Here is a 19,138-nt window from a genome sequence, read left to right on the forward strand (position 1 = left end):
GGACACTGTTTCTCCTGGGGTATCGGCGAGGCCCATTCGCAACCGTCTCCATGAAGCTGGGCTACGGTCCCGCACACCGTTAGGCCGTCTTCCGCTCACGCCCCAACATCGTGCAGCCCGCCTCCAGTGGTGTCGCGACAGGCGTGAATGGAGGGACGAATGGAGACGTGTCGTCTTCAGCGATGAGAGTCGCTTCTGCCTTGGTGCCAATGATGGTCGTATGCGTGTTTGGCGCCGTGCATGTGAGCGCCACAATCAGGACTGCATACGACCGAGGCACACAGGGCCAACACCCGGCATCATGGTGTGGGGATCGATCTCCTACACTGGCCGTACACCTCTGGTGATCGTCGAGGGGACACTGAATAGTGCACGGTACATCCAAACCGTCATCGAACCCATCGTTCTACCATTCCTAGACCGGCAAGGGAACTTGCTGTTCCAACAGGACAATGCACGTCCGCATGTATCCCGTGCCACCCAACGTGCTCTAGAAGGTGTAAGTCAACTACCCTGGCCAGCAAGATCTCCGGATCTGTCCCCCATTGAGCATGTTTGGGACTGGATGAAGCGTCGTCTCACGCGGTCTGCACGTCCAGCACGAACGCTGGTCCAACTGGGGCGCCAGGTGGAAATGGCATGGCAAGCCGTTCCACAGGACTACATCCAGCATCTCTACGATCGTCTCCATGGGAGAATAGCAGCCTGTATTGCTGCGAAAGATGGATATACACTGTACTAGTGCTTACATTGTGCATGCTCTGTTGCCTGTGTCTATGTGCCTGTGGTTCTGTCAGTGTGATCATGTGATGTATCTGACCCCAGGAATGTGTCAATAAAGTTTCCCCTTCCTGGGACATTGAATTCACGGTGTTCTTATTTCAATTTCCAGGCGTGTATTACTGACAGTGACACTCAAGTGATTATTAGGGTTAGACTGTAGAGCTTGAGACTGGAGTAATATCATAGGACTTTTCGAAAGATTATATTCCCATAATTTTGAGGATGTCAAGGAGGGACAAATGCGCGATTGTACAATCAGCTTAACAGAGTATGCATCCACGATGCTTACAATAACAATGTAAGAAAAGAAAATCTCGAAGCTGTTACACGACGCTCTGTTTGGATGGTAAAGGTATCAGACAAACAGTTTTGGCGTTGCTGTTGATAATAGAGGCCAGAAATATCACGCCATCTTCATAGGATATTCTGACCTCAAAAATGTGTTATACAGATGGAACACGATGTTTGAAATAATGTAAGCTATAGAAAAACAGGGTAATCTACAATACGCACAAAAACCAAAGCAAGGAATAACAATGGAAGACCAAGAGAGAATTTTTTGAATTAAAAAGGGTGTAAGATACACTATTTGATCAAAAGTATCCGGACACTTGGCGGAAAATGACTTACAAGTTCGTGGTGCCCACCATCGTTAATTTCGGAATTCAATACGGAGTTGGTCCACCCTGAGACTCGATGACAGCTTCCACTCTCACAGGCTTACATTCCATCAGGTGCTGGAAGGTTTCTTGAGGAATGGAATCACATTCTTCACGGAGTGCTCCACTGACGAGAAATATCGATGTCGGTCGGTAAGGCCTGACATGAAGTCGGCGTTCCAAAACATCCCAAAGGTGTTCTGTAGTATTCAGGTCAGTACTCTGTGCGGGCCAGTCCATCACAGGGAAGTTACTGTCGTGTAACCACTCCGCCAAGGGCAGTGCATTATGGACAGCTACTTGATCGTGTTGAAACATGCAATCACCATCCCCGAATTGCTCTTCAACAGTGGGAAGCAAGAAAATGCTTAAAACATGAACGTAGGCCTGTGTTGTGATAGTACCGTGCAAAGCAACAAGGTGTGCAATCCCCCTCCATGAAAAACGCGACTACACCATAACACAACCGCCTCCGAATTTTACTGCTGGCACTACACAGTCTGGCGGATGATGTTCACCGGGCATTCGCCATACCCACGCCCTGCCATCGGATCGCCACATTGTGTACCATGATTCGTCCCACCACACTATGTTTTTCCACTGTTCAGTCGCAATTACACCAAGCGAGGCGTCATATGGTATTTACCGGCGTGATGTGTGGCTTATGAGCAGCCGCTCGACAACGAAATCAAAGTTTTCTCACCTCCCCCCTAACTGTCATAGTACTTGCAGTGGATCCTGATGCAGTTTCGAATTCCTGGGTGATGGCCTGGATAGATGTCTGCCTTTTACACATTACGCAGCGGTCTCTGTCAGTCAACAGACGAGGTCGACCTGTACGCTTTTGTACTATATGTGCCCCTTCACGTTTGCACTTCACTACCACATCGGAAACAGTGGACCTAGGGATGTTTATTAGTGTACAGACGTATCACACAAGTGACACCCAAACACCTGACCACGTTCGAAGTCCGTGAGTTCCGCGGAGTCCCCCATTCTGCTCTCTGAGGATATCTAATGACTACTGCGAAAATCGTATGTTTTTTGATTTGTCTGGATACTTTTGATCACGGAGTGTAGGTATGCACAGTTTGTCACCTACTGTGCATTCTGCATATCGAACAACCAATGACGGAAATAAAAGTAGGTTTCTATAATTAAATGTAAATTTGTAAAATTAAATTAAAATTAAGTATGGAAGGCTATCAGTGATTTACCACGTTAAACGTTTTGCTGGCCCCAATGAAAATGAGAACGAGTTATAATACAAGTTGCTCTCATGAACAGTATAATGTGCGAAAAAATTAAGAGAGAAAAATGTGTAGAAATAATAAAGTAGTTTGGAGTAATGGAAATTACATTAGCGATTTACTTACCAATTTTGGGTAGCATGCAGTAGACGAAGTATTTTCTGCTACCTTGGAAGAAGAACGACGCCTGACAGACAACATGGGGTGGATATAAGGTGCAGTATTAGTGGTACCGTGGTCTAGGGGTAGCGTCTTTGATTCACAATCAAAAAATAGTCGGTCTTGGGTTCGATCCCCGCCACTGCCTAAACTTTGATAAATAATCAACATTGGCGGCCGAAGACTTCCGGCATAAGAAGTCAGCCTCATTCTGCCAACGGCCTTTTCAAAGAGGGTGGAGGAGCGGATAGAGGTTCAGGGTACTCTCTTGTCCTAGGGGAGGGAAATTGCCCCTAAAGGCGGAAGAATCTGCAATGATCAACGACATGAGGATGCAGAAGGCAATGGAAATCACTGCATTAAAGACACGTTACGTGTATCCACAGGACATGTGGCCTGTAGTTGAAGAAGAGTCATGATGATCTCTCCATTGGCAAAAGATTCCGGAATAGTCCCCCATTCGGATCTCCGGGAGGGGACCGCCAAGGGGGAGGTTACCATGAGAAAAAGATTGAATAATCAACGGAAGGATAATGTTCTACGAGTCGGGGCGTGGAATGTCAGAAGCTTGAACGTGGTAGGGGAGCTAGAAAATCTGAAAAGGGAAATGCAAAGGCTCAATCTAGATATAGTAGGGGTCAGTGAAGTGAAGTGGGAGGAAGACAAGGATTTCTGGTCAGATGAGTATCGGGTAATATCAACAGCAGCACAAAATGGTATAACAGGTGTAGGATTCGTTATGAATAGGAAGGTAGGGCAGAGGGTGTGTTACTGTGAACAGTTCAGTGACCGGGTTGTTCTAATCAGAATCGACAGCAGACCAATACCGACACGGTAGTTCAGGTATACATGCCGACGTCGCAAGCTGAAGATGAACAGACAGAGAAAGTGTATGAGGATATTGAAAGGGTAATGCAGTCTGTAAAGGGGGACGAAAATCTAATAGTCATGGGCGACTGGAATGCAGTTGTAGGGGAAGGAGTAGAAGAAAACGTTACAGGAGAATATGGGCTTGCGACAAGGAATGAAAGAGGGGAAAGACTAATTGAGTTCTTTAACAAGTTTCAGCTAGTAATAGCGAATACCCTGTTCAAGAATCACAAGAGGAGGAGGTATACTTGGAAAAAGCCGGGAGATACGGGAAGATTTCAATTAGATTACATCATGGTGAGACAGAGATTCCGAAATCAGATACTGGATTGTAAGGCGTACCCAGGAGCAGATATAGACTCAGATCACAATATAGTAGTGATGAAGAGTAGCCTGAAGTTCAAGACATGAGTCAGGAAGAATCAATACGCAATGAAGTGGGATACGGAAGTTCTAAGGAATGACGAGATACGTTTGAAGTTCTCTAACGCTATAGATACAGCAATAAGGAATAGCGCATTAGGCAGCACAGTTGAAGAGGAATGGGCATCTCTAAAAAGGGCCTTCACAGAAGTTGGGAAGGAAAACATAGGTACAAAGAAGGTAGCTGCGAAGAAACCATGGGTAACAGAAGAAATACTTCAGTTGATTGATGAAAGGAGGAAGTACAAACATGTTCCGGGAAAAACAGGAATACAGAAATACAAGTCGGTTAGGAATGAAATAAATAGGAAGTGCAGAGAAGCTAAGACGAAATGGCTGCAGGAAAAATGTGAAGACATCGAAAAAGATATGACTGTCGGAAGGACAGACTCAGCATACAGGAAAGTCAAAACAACCTTTGGTGACATTAAAAGCAACGGTGGTAACACTAAGAGTGCAACGGGAATTCCACTGTTAAATGCAGAGGAGAGAGCAGATAGGTGGAAAGAATACATTGAAAGCCTCTATGAGGGTGAAGATTTGTCTGATGTGATAGAAGAAGAAACAGGAGTCGATTTAGAAAAGATTGGGGATCCAGAATTAGAATCGGAATTTAAAAGAGCTTTGGAGGACTTACGTTCAAATAAGGCAGAAGGGATAGATAACATTCATTCAGAATTTCGAAAAACATTAGGGGAAGTGGCAACAAAACGACTATTGACGTTGGTGTGTAGAATATATGAGTCTGGCGACATACCATCTGACTTTCGGAAAAGCATCATCCACACAATTCCGAAGACGGCAAGAGCTGACAAGTGCGAGAATTATCGCACAATCAGCTTAACAGCTCATCCATCGAAACTGCTTACAAGAATAATATACAGAAGAATGGAAAAGAAAATTGATAATGCGCTAGGTGACGATCAGTTTGGCTTTAGGAAAAGTAAAGGCACGAGAGAGGCAATTGTGACGTTACGGCTAATAATGGAAGCAAGGCTAAAGAAAAATCAAGACACGTTCATAGGATTTGTCGACCTAGAAAAAGCGTTCGACAATATAAAATGGTGCAAGCTGTTCGAGATTCTGAAAAAAGTTGACGTAAGCTATAGGGAGAGACAGGTCATATACTATATGTACAACAACCAAGAGGGAATAATAAGAGTGGACGCTAAAGAACGAAGTGCTCGTATTAAGAAGGGAGTAAGACAAGGCTGTAGCCTTTCGCCCCTACTCTTCAATCTGTACATCGAGGAAGCAATGATGGAAATAGAAGAAAGGTTCAGGAGTGGAATTAAAATACAAAGTGAAAGGATATCAATGATACGATTTGCTGATGACATTGCTATCGTGAGTGAAAGTGAAGAAGAATTAAATGATCTGCTGAACGGAATGAACAGTCTGATGAGTACACAGCATGGTTTGAGAGTAAATCGGAGAAAGACGAAGGTAATGAGAAGTAGTAGAAATGAGAACAGCGAGAAACTTAACATCAGGATTGATGGTCACGAAGTCAATGAAGTTAAGGAATTCTGCTACCTAGGCAGTACAATAACCAATGACGGACAGAGCAAGGAGGACATCAAAAGCAGACTCGCTTTGGCAAAAAAGGCATTTCAAATACCGGACTTAATTTGAGGAAGAAATTTCTGAGGATGTACGTCTGGAGTACAGCATGGAGTGAAACATGGACTGTGGGGAAACCGGAACAGAAGAGAATCGAAGCATTTGAGATGTGGTGCTATAGACGAATGTTGAAAATTAGGTGTACTGATAAGGTAAGGAATGAGGAGGTTCTACGCAGAATCGGAGAGGAAAGGAATATGTGGAAAACACTGATAAGGAGAAGGGACAGAATGATAGGATATATGCTAAGAGATGAGGGAATGACTTCCATGGTACTAGAGGGAGCTATAGAGGGCAAAAACTGTAGAGGAAGACAGAGATTGGAATACGTCTAGCAAATAATTGAGGACGTAGGTTGCAAGTGCTACTCTGAAATGAAGAGGTTAGCACAGGAAAGGAATTCGTGGCGGGCCGCATCAAACCAGTCAGTAGACTGATGACCAGAAAAAAAAATTGTGCAGACACAGGCACTGGACAAGTGTTTGAACTGTAGTGTTAGGGAAGAATGCTGAAAGAATTAAGAAATTAGTAGGTCATCTGTGGATCCAAAGAGGAAAGGATGTGAGGAAAAGAATGACTGGATGAAGGAACAGAACTTGTGTTACATCATCAGCGGGTAAGGTCTTTGCTACTGCAGCCAGCAGTGGAGGACCATAACCGTAGAACAAGACATAGACTATAATGTAAGGGAGGATATAAAGTTTCCGTTTTAATGCGTTCAGCACCATATCTGCAATGTAGAGCGACTCCAATCAGGGTATATAACTACCGACATGTAGGAAATGGATTAGTGTGGCATTCGTGTCTTTCCATTGCTCATGCAGTTAGTGCAGAAACATAAAATATGGTGGCGTTATTACCACATGTTTCCAAACGAGGCCGACGAGCTGCTATTCTTTTCATGGCTGCTGAAGAACAAACAAGGGTAGATATCCACCGGAGAACGATGCACGTGTATGGGCCAACACTTCTTTCGGAAACCCCGCTTGAAATGGTGCGCCAAGTTGCGTGCTAGTAACGGTTCGATACGAGGCACCGGTCCATCTGTGATGCCAGCTTCATCCACTACGGACAACAACCAGCGGGCTGTCGATGATTGAATTAGAGCGGACCGGCGCAGAGGCATTCGTGTGCTATCAAAGGATCTCGATTCAGTTTCGACAGCGTTTAACACATTACGCAGCAGTAGTTGGGCTACCAAGAGCTTTGGAGCCAATGGATACCCCGGGTGTTGAATGTTGAACAGAAGGCAGTGCCGAAGGCTACACGTTTCTTCAGCGCAGCGTTGCAGAAGGTGAAAGCTGGTCAGCAACAGTTTCGACGATGTCGTGGTATCATCCCTGCTCACCACGTTCTTTGAGTACCGGAGCACAATGGTTGTTGCTTTCAAGGAGCTGGTGTCTCCATCACCGTGGAACGGTACTGCGCAACGATGGAGAAATAACGGCGTTCAATTAAGGACAAACGTAAGAGAAAATTACTGCAAGATGTGTTGGTGCTTTATGATACCGCACGTCCCTGTAACGGACATGTTGTGACGCAGGGGTTTTTTTTACTGGTTTTTTTGACTGGTTTTTTTGACTGCTTTGTTTGTTACGATCTGTCCCGAATCCCTCCCCTGTGCCAACCTCTTCATCTCAGAGTAGCACTTGCAACCTACGTTCTACAGTGTTTGCTGGACGTATTCCAATCTCTGGCTTTCTCTGCAGTTTTTTCCTCTCTACAGCTCCCTCTATTACCATTGAAGTCATCCCCTGAGGTATTAACATATGTCCTACCATCCTGTCGCATCTTCTTTTCAGTGTTTTCCATGTTATTCATTTCCTCTTGGATTGTGCGCACGACTTCCTCATTCCTTACTTTATCAATACATCTAATTTTCAATATCTGTAGCACCACATCTCAAATGCTTCGATTCTTTTCTCTTCCGGTTATCCCACAGTTCCTGTCCCACTAAGAAACCGTCCAAAACCTATATTCTCAGAAATTTCTTCCTCAAGTCAAGGCCTATGTTTGATATCAGTAGACATCTCTTGTCAACGAATGCCCTTATTGCCAGTGCTGGTCTGCTCTGATGTCCTCCTCGCTGTTTCCGTCATTGATTATTTTGCTGTCTAGGTAGCAGAATTCCTCAACTTCATCTACCTCGTGACAATCAATCCTGATGTTAAGTTTCTCGCTGTTCTCACTTCTACTACCTCTGATTACTTTTAACTCTCTTCGAATTATTGTTAATCCATATACAGTACTAATTAGACTGTTCATTCCATTCACAGGATCATATAACACTTTTTCACTTTCACTCATGACAGCAGTGTCATCAGCTACTCGTATCATTGATATCCCTTCACCTTGAGTTTTATTTCCACTCAACGACCTTTCATTTATTTCCATCATTCATTCCTCAGTGAACAGATTGATTAGCAGGGGTGAAAGGCTACATCCCTGTCTTCTGTCCTTTTTAATCTGAGCACTTCGTTCTTCGCCGTCCACTCTTATAATTCCCTCTTGGTTCTTGTACATGTTTTATATTACCCGTTTCTCCCTATAGCTTACACGTATTTTTCTCAGGGTTTCTAACATCTTGCTCCATTTTACATTGCCGAATGTCTTTTCTAGGTCGACAAATTCTATGAACGTTTCTTGATTTATCTTTAGTCATGCTACCACTATCAATAGCAGCATGAGAGCTGACTCTCTGGCGTCTTTATCTTTCTTACAGCCAAACTGATCGCCATCTAACACATTCTCAGTTTTCTTCTCCATTCTTCCGTATATTATTCTTAGGAGCAACTTAGATGCATGAGCTGTTAAGCAGATTGTGAGATAGATCTCGCACTTGTCAGCTCTTCAGCTCTTGCAGTCTTCGGAATTGTGTGGATGATATATTTTCGAAACTCTGATGGTATGTCGCCAGTCACATACAGTCTACACACCAACTTAAATAGTCGGTTTGTTGGCACTTCCCTCAACGATGTTCGAAATTCTGATGGACATTTTAATTTCCACTGTCTATACTTTTACAAATAAATTCATAAAACTATGTCAGTGTGATCAGGAAAGATTTAGGATCCATACTCATAGCAGAGGAAGTTCAAAAAATTAATAAAATATTTTTTTTTCCATGTGGAACTTCATCATTTTTTCGCATACCGTTGGCTTGATGCTATAGGTATACTTTTCTTCATAAGTAAGAGAGATCCTTCGATGAATTTAGTACAGCATACAAACCATACCTACACGGGTTTCAACTCATTTCATTTACGAAACAATGAATGAGTTATTTCATTTTAAACTTCAGTTTACAAAAAACTCAAATTTTATAGTTAATTATCTCCATTTTAACAAAGTTTTTAATAGATTTGGAAAATTCTAGAGTTTTGCATTAAGGAGTTCGTTTTCAATAAGCATACCAAGATTGAAAGCAATAGGATATTTCTCTTGGATGTTACATGTACCTAAGTACAGAAAATTTGTGTTTTGCTTAAAATTGCCGTTTTTGTTTCTGCTTGTACTTGGCATTCTTGTAGAAGTGTGCAGCACCATAAGCAGGCAGAATGAGGAAGAATTCTTATGCTTGAAGTCTTCGGCACCTATACTGATACTTAACCAGAATTTAAGCGACTTGAAGTTCCGCGAACTCAAGTGGGAGACTTTCCTGCAGCCGCCCTACAGACCTGATCTGTCCCCATGCGATTATCACGCTTTCGGGGCCTTAAAAACACGCCGTGAAGGGTAGGCGATTGCGGTCGGACGAGGTTGTTCAGCAGACACGGAGTTCTTCAGGACACAGTGTTTCATATTGAGGACGAGGCGTGAAAGTCCCGCTCTGAAGTCGTAACGGGTCATATCAGTTGTGTGAAAGTATCGTTATGGAAGTGAGGTGACTCTGATTATAACTGAAACCCGCTGTCATCTGCAATAATAACGTACAATTATACACGAATCATTTTCGATACATGGGCTTGGACCAGAGAATGCTGATTAGTAACGTTTCCGAAATTTTATTCCTTTGTCACTATCGGTTAACTCATTACATGTATCCATACAACCAGGACGACTTTCCCTCTTCATCTGTTTCTGTAGCTTGAAGAACACCTTCGAGGATTTCACTATCATATTGATGAAGCGATGCTATAACAACTGAGGTTATGTCACCGTCAAATTCACTTTTCAGTGATGCTATCAGCAAACTGATTTCTCATAGGGAGAAATGTGTTCGTCGCCACGGTGAATATGTTTCTTGAACATATACTGTATGCAGCCTGGAAGAATGAAGATGTAAAAGTTTAATGAAGTTTGTTTTATTAATAAATATGTAAGTATTTTCACACAAAAAAATCCGGAGGCGTTACGTTTCAGCAAGACCTCGCAGTATTACCATACTGTGCTGTGAATCTGGCCTAAAGATGGCTTAGCTAACAGTACACATCCCGTATTTACAATTTTTATTTTCGGTACTACGTTGCGACATTGTCCACGGTTTGTGTGTTCGACGTTTGCCGATTAATGGACTGCTTTGGTCACACAAGTGTGATCAGCTATACAGACGAACAGTACTCGATTTTTCATGTACAGCTGAATATGTTAAATGACTCGAGTGTGTTTCTGACCATGTTTTGTGTTATTCAAAACTCATTCTACAGGCTTCATACTTCCAGCTACGACGTACTGCAACTTGCGCAGTAATTACAAGCAAAGATCAACAAGTGCTCCTGGCTCTTAAGGTATGCACTTCACAGCCGAAGCTACTCAATATCTTTTTTTCTTGTTTTGGTCCATGGTACCGCCTCCTAAAATATGGAGAGCAAAGTGCGTACTGTAGAAGAGATCCACTGTCAGAGATATCAGAGACATTTACTCTTGTAACAGTGCACTCGGACGTTTAAGTACCTGGGTCCCTTTCTTCAGATTGCCACGTTTATCCTTCTGCATTTCACCTGAAAGTTTGTATCGTCACCACGGAATCAGTCCTAATAACAGTGATCAGTCTCGCAATCTACCGTTTGAAATCACCAACTTCTTGCAAACATGTTTGAACAACTTAAAAGATTACTAATAGCTAATTGAACATTGCTTTATATTATATTGTGTACGTCTGTGGCTCTATGGCCATTTCAGCCTCATGCATATGCTTTGGTTCAAATGGTTCAAATGGCTCTGAGCACTATGGGACTTTACATCTGAGGTCATCAGTCTACTAGAACTTAGAAGTACTTCAACCTAACATAAGGACATCACACACACCCATGCCCAAGGCAGGTTTCGAACCTGCGACCGTAGCGGTCGGGCGGTTCCAGACTGAACCGCCTAAAACCGCTCGGCCACACCGTCCGGCCATGTGCTTTCGTGCTTGCACTATGCCGTATGCAATACACATAATATTTGTGTAGTAAATCTTAGTCCTAGATTAAAACATCAAAAAATTGTGTGTTCAACTTAGGAAGGAGGTTTAATCAATTCTCAATCTTAACTTTACCATAGTCGATCACTTTTAGTTGTAGGTTGGTGGGAATTAGCTGCTCACGAATTATTATTATAGCTTACCGGTGTTTCATGGCAGTGGTGTGGTGATTCTCTGACATGAGGTGGTGTACGTCTTTTTACTGGTCAATGGACTGAGTTCTCAGAGTGTCTTATTCCAAAATTAATGTTTGTCTTTTTCACTGCACGATATTAATTTTACAATCAACTGACAAATGTATGTTTTACTGTAGCTATTCGAAACTGTCCAGTGTGTTTGTTATCTTTCTTTTCATTGACAGCATAAATTATCTGGAGTGTGTAATAGAACGTTTCCCTCTTCTTCTCATAGATTCGTAAAAATTGTCTCGTTATTCCAGTAACCGGGAAAAGAGTAAAAAGTACTCGCCACGTTTTTTTTTCATTATACGTGCAGAGTAGGTACTAATCTCCTTCATACCACCATAACAATGAAGAAGGACATCGGTCGCACCGTGACCAACGTGTTGGACGGTTCAACTGAATTATAAAAAATTTCCCCAGTCCACTGGCACGCAAAAAGAACATAAGTTGTGATTATTATAGGGTAAGATTGTTTCTTTCTGTGCTCAAGTATTCCTGAACGGTGTTTTCCCAAACTCAGACAGTGCTGTTCTTATGCAAGGTGGAGCACCACGCCCACAACCAAACAGACAACGGTACTCCTGAAGAGAACACTCGCTATAGTTTGGGACGACTGGGTGGGCCAGGCTACATGGTGCAGTCTTCGTAGAATCTCGTACACGTAGTAAGGACCAGCATATTGCATATTTGTAAGGAATGGAACTCAATCGCTTCTGAAGAGACAGCACTGCTTGCGGAGAGTTTTGCCAGAAGAACTGAAGAATATCTTCGTAATTAAGGACGCAATACAAAATACTGAAAATTCAAATGTAGAAATGTGTTTTTGTAAAAAAACTGTTAATAAACATAAAAAACTGAAGAAGTGAGTTAGATATTCAACAGAATCGCAGAATCACGAGCAGCTCTAAGAGCAGTGCGCTTTGCCGGACTCACCATTGGGCGACACGAAGTCCTGGTACTTGCGGATGCAGCTCTCTAGGCTGGTGTTGAGCACAGTCTCAGAGGAGGCGCCTCCCGCCTTCTCCATCATTTGCAGTCACCAGGAGGCAGCAGGTCGAAACTGGTGACTCTCCCAGTCCTCGCAGCACTATCCATCGGATGGGATAGTCACCACACCTCTTGTCACAGCTCTATGAACTCCACTCTATCAGACTCGCATTGTGACGAATGTCTTATTCTCAGCCTGACAAGTAAGAGCGAATGCTGCATTATTCTACCTTCTGTCACGGAAAGTCAGCACCATCTTGATGTACATGACTCCTTGGTATTATTTTGAGCAGCTCCACTACTCATTTGAAGAGTTTCAGTTGGGACTGCTGGTTTGTTTCTTTTGTGCTAGCGTACTTGTAACGCTTTCTCTGCCGTTTTAAGCCATTAAGTGCGTTCTTCATCGTTGGCTGTCTGCAATAAATCAGAGAAAAAGCAGTCAGGAAAAGCACAGGTGAAAAGAGAAAGAAGAAACGAATATTAGCATGAAATTACAAAATGGTTCAAATGGCTCTGAGCACTATGGGACTCAACATCTGTCATCAGTCTCCTAGAACTTAGAACTACTTAAACCTAATTAACCTAAGGACATCACACACATCCATGCCCGAGGCAGGATTCGAACCTGCGACCGTAGCGGTTGCGCGGTTCCGGACTGTAGCGCCTAGAACCGCTCGGCCACCCTGGCCGGCTATGAAATTACATATGGCAGTTGAACAATAAGTTTTTTGCATGAACACAACTTGATTACTTGGCACTGCCCAGTACCTTAAACAATCCTTAGGCACAAAAAGCTGTGATTCGTACTTATAGTGTAAAATGAAACATTTCTGTTTTGAAAAATGAAGGTCAAATAAAAGTGTACACACGAAAACACTTTCGATGTTTGATGGTTTTATTTCCCTTGGACATTACAGCAATTATGGCTCTCTTGACATTTTAAGGTGATGTTACACTCCTGGAAATGGAAAAAAGAACACATTGACACCGGTGTGTCAGACCCACCATACTTGCTCAGGACACTGCGAGAGGGCTGTACAAGCAATGATCACACGCACGGCACAACGGGACACACCAGGAACCGCGGTGTTGGCCGTCGAATGGCGCTAGCTGCGCAGCATTTGTGCACCGCCGCCGTCAGTGTCAGCCAGTTTGCCGTGGCATACGGAGCTCCATCGCAGTCTTTAACACTGGTAGCATGCCGCGACAGCGTGGACGTGAACCGTATGTGCAGTTGACGGACTTTGAGCGAGGGCGTATAGTGGGCATGCGGGAGGCCGGGTGGACGTACCGCCGAATTGCTCAACACGTGGGGCGTGAGGTCTCCACAGTATATCGATGTTGTCGCCAGTGGTCGGCGGAAGGTGCACGTGAACGTCGACCTGGGACCGGACCGCAGCGACGCACGGATGCACGCCAAGACCGTAGGATCCTACGCAGTGCCGTAGGGGACCGCACCGCCACTTCCCAGCAAATTAGGGATACTGTTGCTCGTGGGGTATCGGCGAGGACCATTCGCAAACGTCTCCATGAAGCTGGGCTACGGTCCCGCACACCGTTAGGCCGTCTTCCGCTCACACCCCAACATCGTGCAGCCCGCCTCCAGTGGTGTCGCGACAGGCGTCAATGGAGGGACGAATGGAGACCTGTCGTCTTCAGCGATGAGAGTCGCTTCTGCCTTGGTGCCAATGATGGTCGTATGCGTGTTTGGCGCCGTGCAGGTGAGCGCCGTAATCAGGACTGCATACGACCGAGGCACACAGGGCCAACACCCGGCATCATGGTGTGGGGAGCGATCTCCTACACTGGCCGTACACCTCTGGTGATGGTCGAGGGGACACTGAATAGTGCACGGTACATCCAAACCGTCATCGAACCCATCGTTCTACCATTCCTAGACCGGCAAGGGAACTTGCTGTTCCAACAGGACGATGCACGTCCGCATGTATCCCGTGCCACCCAACGTGCTGTAGAAGGTGTAAGTCAACTACCCTGGCCAGCAAGATCTCCGGATCTGTCCCCCATTGAGCATGTTTGGGACTGGATGAAGCGTCGTCTCACACGGTCTGCACGTCCAGCACGAACGCTGGTCCAACTGAGGCGCCAGGTGGAAATGGCATGGCAAGCCGTTCCACAGGACTACATCCAGCATCTCTACGATCGACTCCATGGGAGAATAGCATCCTGCATTGCTGCGAAAGGTGGATATACACTGTGCTAGTGCCGACATTGTGCATGCTCTGTTGCCTGTGTCTATGTGCCTGTAGTTCTGTCAGTGTGATCATGTGATGTATCTGACCCCAGGAATGTGTCAATAAAGTTTCCCCTTCCTGGGACAATGAATTCACGGTGTTCTTATTTCAATTTCCAGGTGTGTATATTATCCTACGACAGTTTCACTAAAGACCGTTATATATGTTCAGAAGAACACATATGCGACATCTGATCATACAGCGGACATCATGTTAATGCCATATATGTGTTTCGTCCAATGACAAATGGGGCTTTACATTTCGGTCAGCGATGAAATATGCACTTAGCATTGCCAGATGTTGCTTATCATGTTACTAATTACCATAGCAACAGAATCACTAGGAAATGGATAGAGGAGCAAAATTGCAGCAATCAAGAAACTGGAATAAAAGGACATTCGAAATGTAAAATTATCATGCGGAAAAGATTATTTTATTTACATATCTAGCAGTAGATCTGTAGTATACAAATTATAATGTAAAATCTTTTACAACTTTACTAAATATATAATTTTAATACTGGTCTAGAATACTTTCATAATTTTTAGTTACTCCAAGAAGGGCAAGAATAAATATGGATGAACGCATATTGCCTCCAGGCGTCTGTATGGAGTTCTTTCGCCAACGGTTGTTTGATGATACGGTTTGTGATCAAGAATGAATGCCGGACATTTGCCACTCTTGCCCCTTCGCCAGGTAGCTTGAGTAGCGATCCCTCAGGTAAGGGACGCCCTTCCCCGTACTACCTCTGTCCGCTTTCAAACCGCCGTCTCCACTTCTTACTCGCTACAACCATTACGTAAGGGACCTTATTCTTCGACCTCTTGGCCAAATACAGAGCTTGTTTTCAGAAATCGAAATATTTATAACTTTATGGAAACGAAAGCAATACGGACGATTGTGTCAGTATGTAATTAGTTCTGACAAGTATAAATATAGATTAATCTGTCTGTACGGTAGCTTCCTTTCACGCTTAATGATTGCGATAGAAACAGTCCATCGGCATGGGAGCAATAAGAATGGAACGATGTAACGAGAATGCGAATGTACGCTAATCATTTCTTTTTGATCACTGCATTTGTGCCTACTTTAATTACTACAACTGCATACCCAAAAGACAACAGGGGAAGAATAAATTGTATGTGAATGTTTGAAAAGAGAACGTACACCATATTAATTTACTCTCTAAAAACATTACTTAATAAAGTGGAGCGGGACAATGTTCAAAACATAACTTAAGACACGTTCTCTAATTAGAGTTAAGAACATGTATGAATGACATGTCATCTAAAGTCGACTTACAATTTTAAAATGTTAGAAATAAGGAAATGAAGCAATACAGAATGCTACGCTTGTTGACGTATGTTGTTGTTCCATATTGTTTAGCTCTGGTATTTACAGGATCACAGGGAAAGCATCTTGGGTTCTGGAGGGAAAAGCCGCAATTGTAATTATCTGCACTACAACAGATACAAAGAACGACAACTTAAGGAAAAAATGTAAGCTCACAATCGACTTTGAAGCACTTAGTTCCTGTGACTTAGTATGGGCAGAGGGTATGTTCGACAACCGGAATAAATTAAGAGCTGGCTTCTTTTACCGACCCCCTTTATCAGATGAAACAGTTGCTCAACAGTTCAAAGAAAACTTGAGTCTCATCACAAATAGGTACCCTACTCATACAATTAGTTGGCAGTTACTTCAATCTACCTTCCGCCATGTTGACAAAAATACATTTTCATACCCTAATGTAAATAGAAAACAACTTCCGTAATTGTTCAAAACGCTTTTTTTAAATTATTTTTAACAATTAGTTGACGAAGCCATTCAAACTGTAAATGGTTACGAAAACAAACTTGACCTCTTGGCCACAAATAATCCGAGCACCACGACGAATACAGGGATTAGTGAACACGCAGTCGTAGTGAGTGTCCCCTCCGTAACAAAGAAATTCACCAAAACTAAACGCAAAATAGAAAATTTATAAAAGCAGCTAAAAATTCGGGTGACGTCTTTCTAACAGATTGTCTCCAATCCTTCCAAACTATGTAAATGAAGGCCATACGTGGCTTGAGTTCAAAGAAATAGTATCAACAGCACTCGAGATATTCAAAGCAAATAAATTAATAAGAAACGGAACTGATCCCCCATGGTACACAAAACACAACAGAAAGCTGTTGCAGGAGCACCGCAAAAGGCACGTATAATTTAGACGAACGCAAAATCTCGAAGATTGGTGAAGTTTTACTGAGGCTCGAAATTTGGTGCGGATTTTAATTCGAGATGCATTTAATAGTTTCCACAACGAAACTCGCTCTAGAAATGTGGCAGTAAATCAAATAGAGATACTGGTCCATGTTAAGTAAACCAGCGGAAAGGCTCAGTAAGTACCTTTACTGCGCGACAGCGACGGTAATGTTACTGATGACAGTGTCACTGAAGTGGAGTTAGTAAATGCATTTTCCTAATTTACTTCTCCAAAGAAGACGAAGTAAATATTCCAGAATTCCAAATGAGAACAGCTGCAAACATAATTTAGAAGTAGATATTCCTGGTGTTGCAAAGCAACGGAAATTACACCGTCAGTGACAGGAGAAATGATCAAATATCTTTTCAGAAAGTCTCTAATGTATAAGAAAAGTAGGTCTCATATATTTGTTTCTGTTGTTCTTTAGTAACAATTAATTTTCAGTAGTAAGCTCCTTGCTTTTACTAAACTGTTTAATGATAATCAACAATTTAGTATGAAATTTTATTTTTTAAAGGACTATATCTAAAAGCACTTAAGTAGATTTACATCTACTATAAATGTTTGCAGCTAAACTTAAATAAAAAATATTTGAGATGCCAAAATTGTCAACATTAGGATCAGATCAGTTTTGGGATGTCACTTTTAGCTGCAATTCAAAGGTTCAATTCCCATTTTCTTTTACAAAAGCGTATACTATCAGTTTAACAAACCATGAAATTTTAGGTGGTAGTTGCGATTCTGAAGCTTCAGAAAACAATTTTGGAACTCACAATTATTTAGGAGTACGGCCATAATATTGGAAGGTAGAAACAAGTTATCTTAACGTGACAGCAATAGAGATACTAGTATGAAGGCTTTCACAACCGGATGACATATCTTCTGGTAAACCGTCCTGGATGTAAGGTCGTGGTCCATGAAACTCTTCAGCTCCTAACGTTTCGTCCAGGGCTGCGCTGGACATCTTCAGAGGGGTGTTTCTCCTCCGGTGAGTCTTGCCGACTCACGGGTCGCCAAGATGTCCAGCGCAGCTCTGGACAAAACGTTAGGAGCTGAAGAGTTTCATGGACCACGACCTTACATATCGGAAGGTTTACCAGAAGATAATAGAGATACTTTTGTGAGGCTTGAAACACTTTTTAATTTTTCCATTAAAGTCTAATTCGCATCACACTTTGCACAGGCTTTGGACTGTGAAAATGATAAATGACCATTTACCATTCTGGCGTTTGTAAAATCAGACTAAACACACTGAACTAATGTACACTCTATTTACAATTACAACTTAATACTATCGCCGATAATGCTACTTCAATGTTTTAATAATTTTATCTCAGTAATCTGCGAGGACTCAGTGGTCTTCATAGTTTTTTAATACATTATTTTTAAAATATTTTAGTACAGTTTCTGAATATGGGCAATGGATTTCAAGCAAGGCCTAATGTTGCCAGCCTCTCCATAATTCCTTACGATTCTCTCTATCCTGTCGTCCAGCTTCAAGTACTTCTTCTTCCTCTTCTTACCTTCAAGATTCGCTTCCAATTTCATGTACATCCAGCTTGTGAGCTCTGCTCTCTTTTTCAAGCACTCCACCAAATAGTTGATTCTAGGGCGAGGGTTTCCAATGGTACTATTTATTTTGTTGTGCCACCCTTCAACAGCATTGGTCGTTCAGTGCCTTGTTCCGTAACGGTCCCACATTTCTATTGCGATATCCTCATTCTCTGGCCAGTTATCCACAAAGTAGTCAAAAAATTGAGAGAACCTTCCGTTATCAGGAGCTTCTGCATGAATCTCAATCCAAGCTTACGTCCTCCGGTTGTACAACAGGAAGCGCTGCACACTTGCTGACGTGAAGCCTTAAATCCTCGTTCTAGCGGTAATCCTCAGTTAGACCGAGAACTCGAATTCTTCTCCATAAACTGTTCTTCATATGGAAATAGAATCTATTTATTTCAGTTGTGGGAAAAACTTGACGAATGGCCGATATCGCAGCTGCCTCAAAGTCCACCTTTGCTTGTTTAAATAAACTGTTCTTTAATTGTTTAAATAAACTGTTCTTCATGTGGAAATAGAATCCATTTATTTCAGTTGCGGGAAAAACTTGACGAATGGCCGATATCGCAGCTGCCTCAAAGTCCACCTTTGCTTGTTTAGGACGCCACTCAGTGAATGCCTGTTTCATCAGACGAAACAGACGAACATATGTGTCTTTCTTCTTATTAGGGAGCAAATGCAATAGGAAGAATGTTTGTTTCTTTAATCGGGCCTCCGAAGTCTACATGTATGGTGTAGATC

The 19,138-nt window shown here is 42.8% G+C and overlaps 1 protein-coding gene across 1 annotated transcript in view; it reads right to left on the reverse strand.

Moving 5' to 3' along the window:
• Positions 1-19,138, reverse strand: part of LOC126335601 (PDF receptor-like) — a 383,334-nt gene that overhangs the window by 293,965 nt on the left and 70,231 nt on the right. Inside the window, exon 2 of the mRNA XM_049999054.1 lies at positions 12,287-12,754. Within this exon, the coding sequence (XP_049855011.1) occupies positions 12,287-12,383 (97 nt within the window). The 5' untranslated portion in view covers positions 12,384-12,754. The remainder of the gene's footprint in view (positions 1-12,286; positions 12,755-19,138) is intronic.

This window comes from Schistocerca gregaria, chromosome 2 (assembly GCF_023897955.1).
Source record: "Schistocerca gregaria isolate iqSchGreg1 chromosome 2, iqSchGreg1.2, whole genome shotgun sequence".
NCBI lineage: Eukaryota > Metazoa > Arthropoda > Insecta > Orthoptera > Acrididae > Schistocerca > Schistocerca gregaria.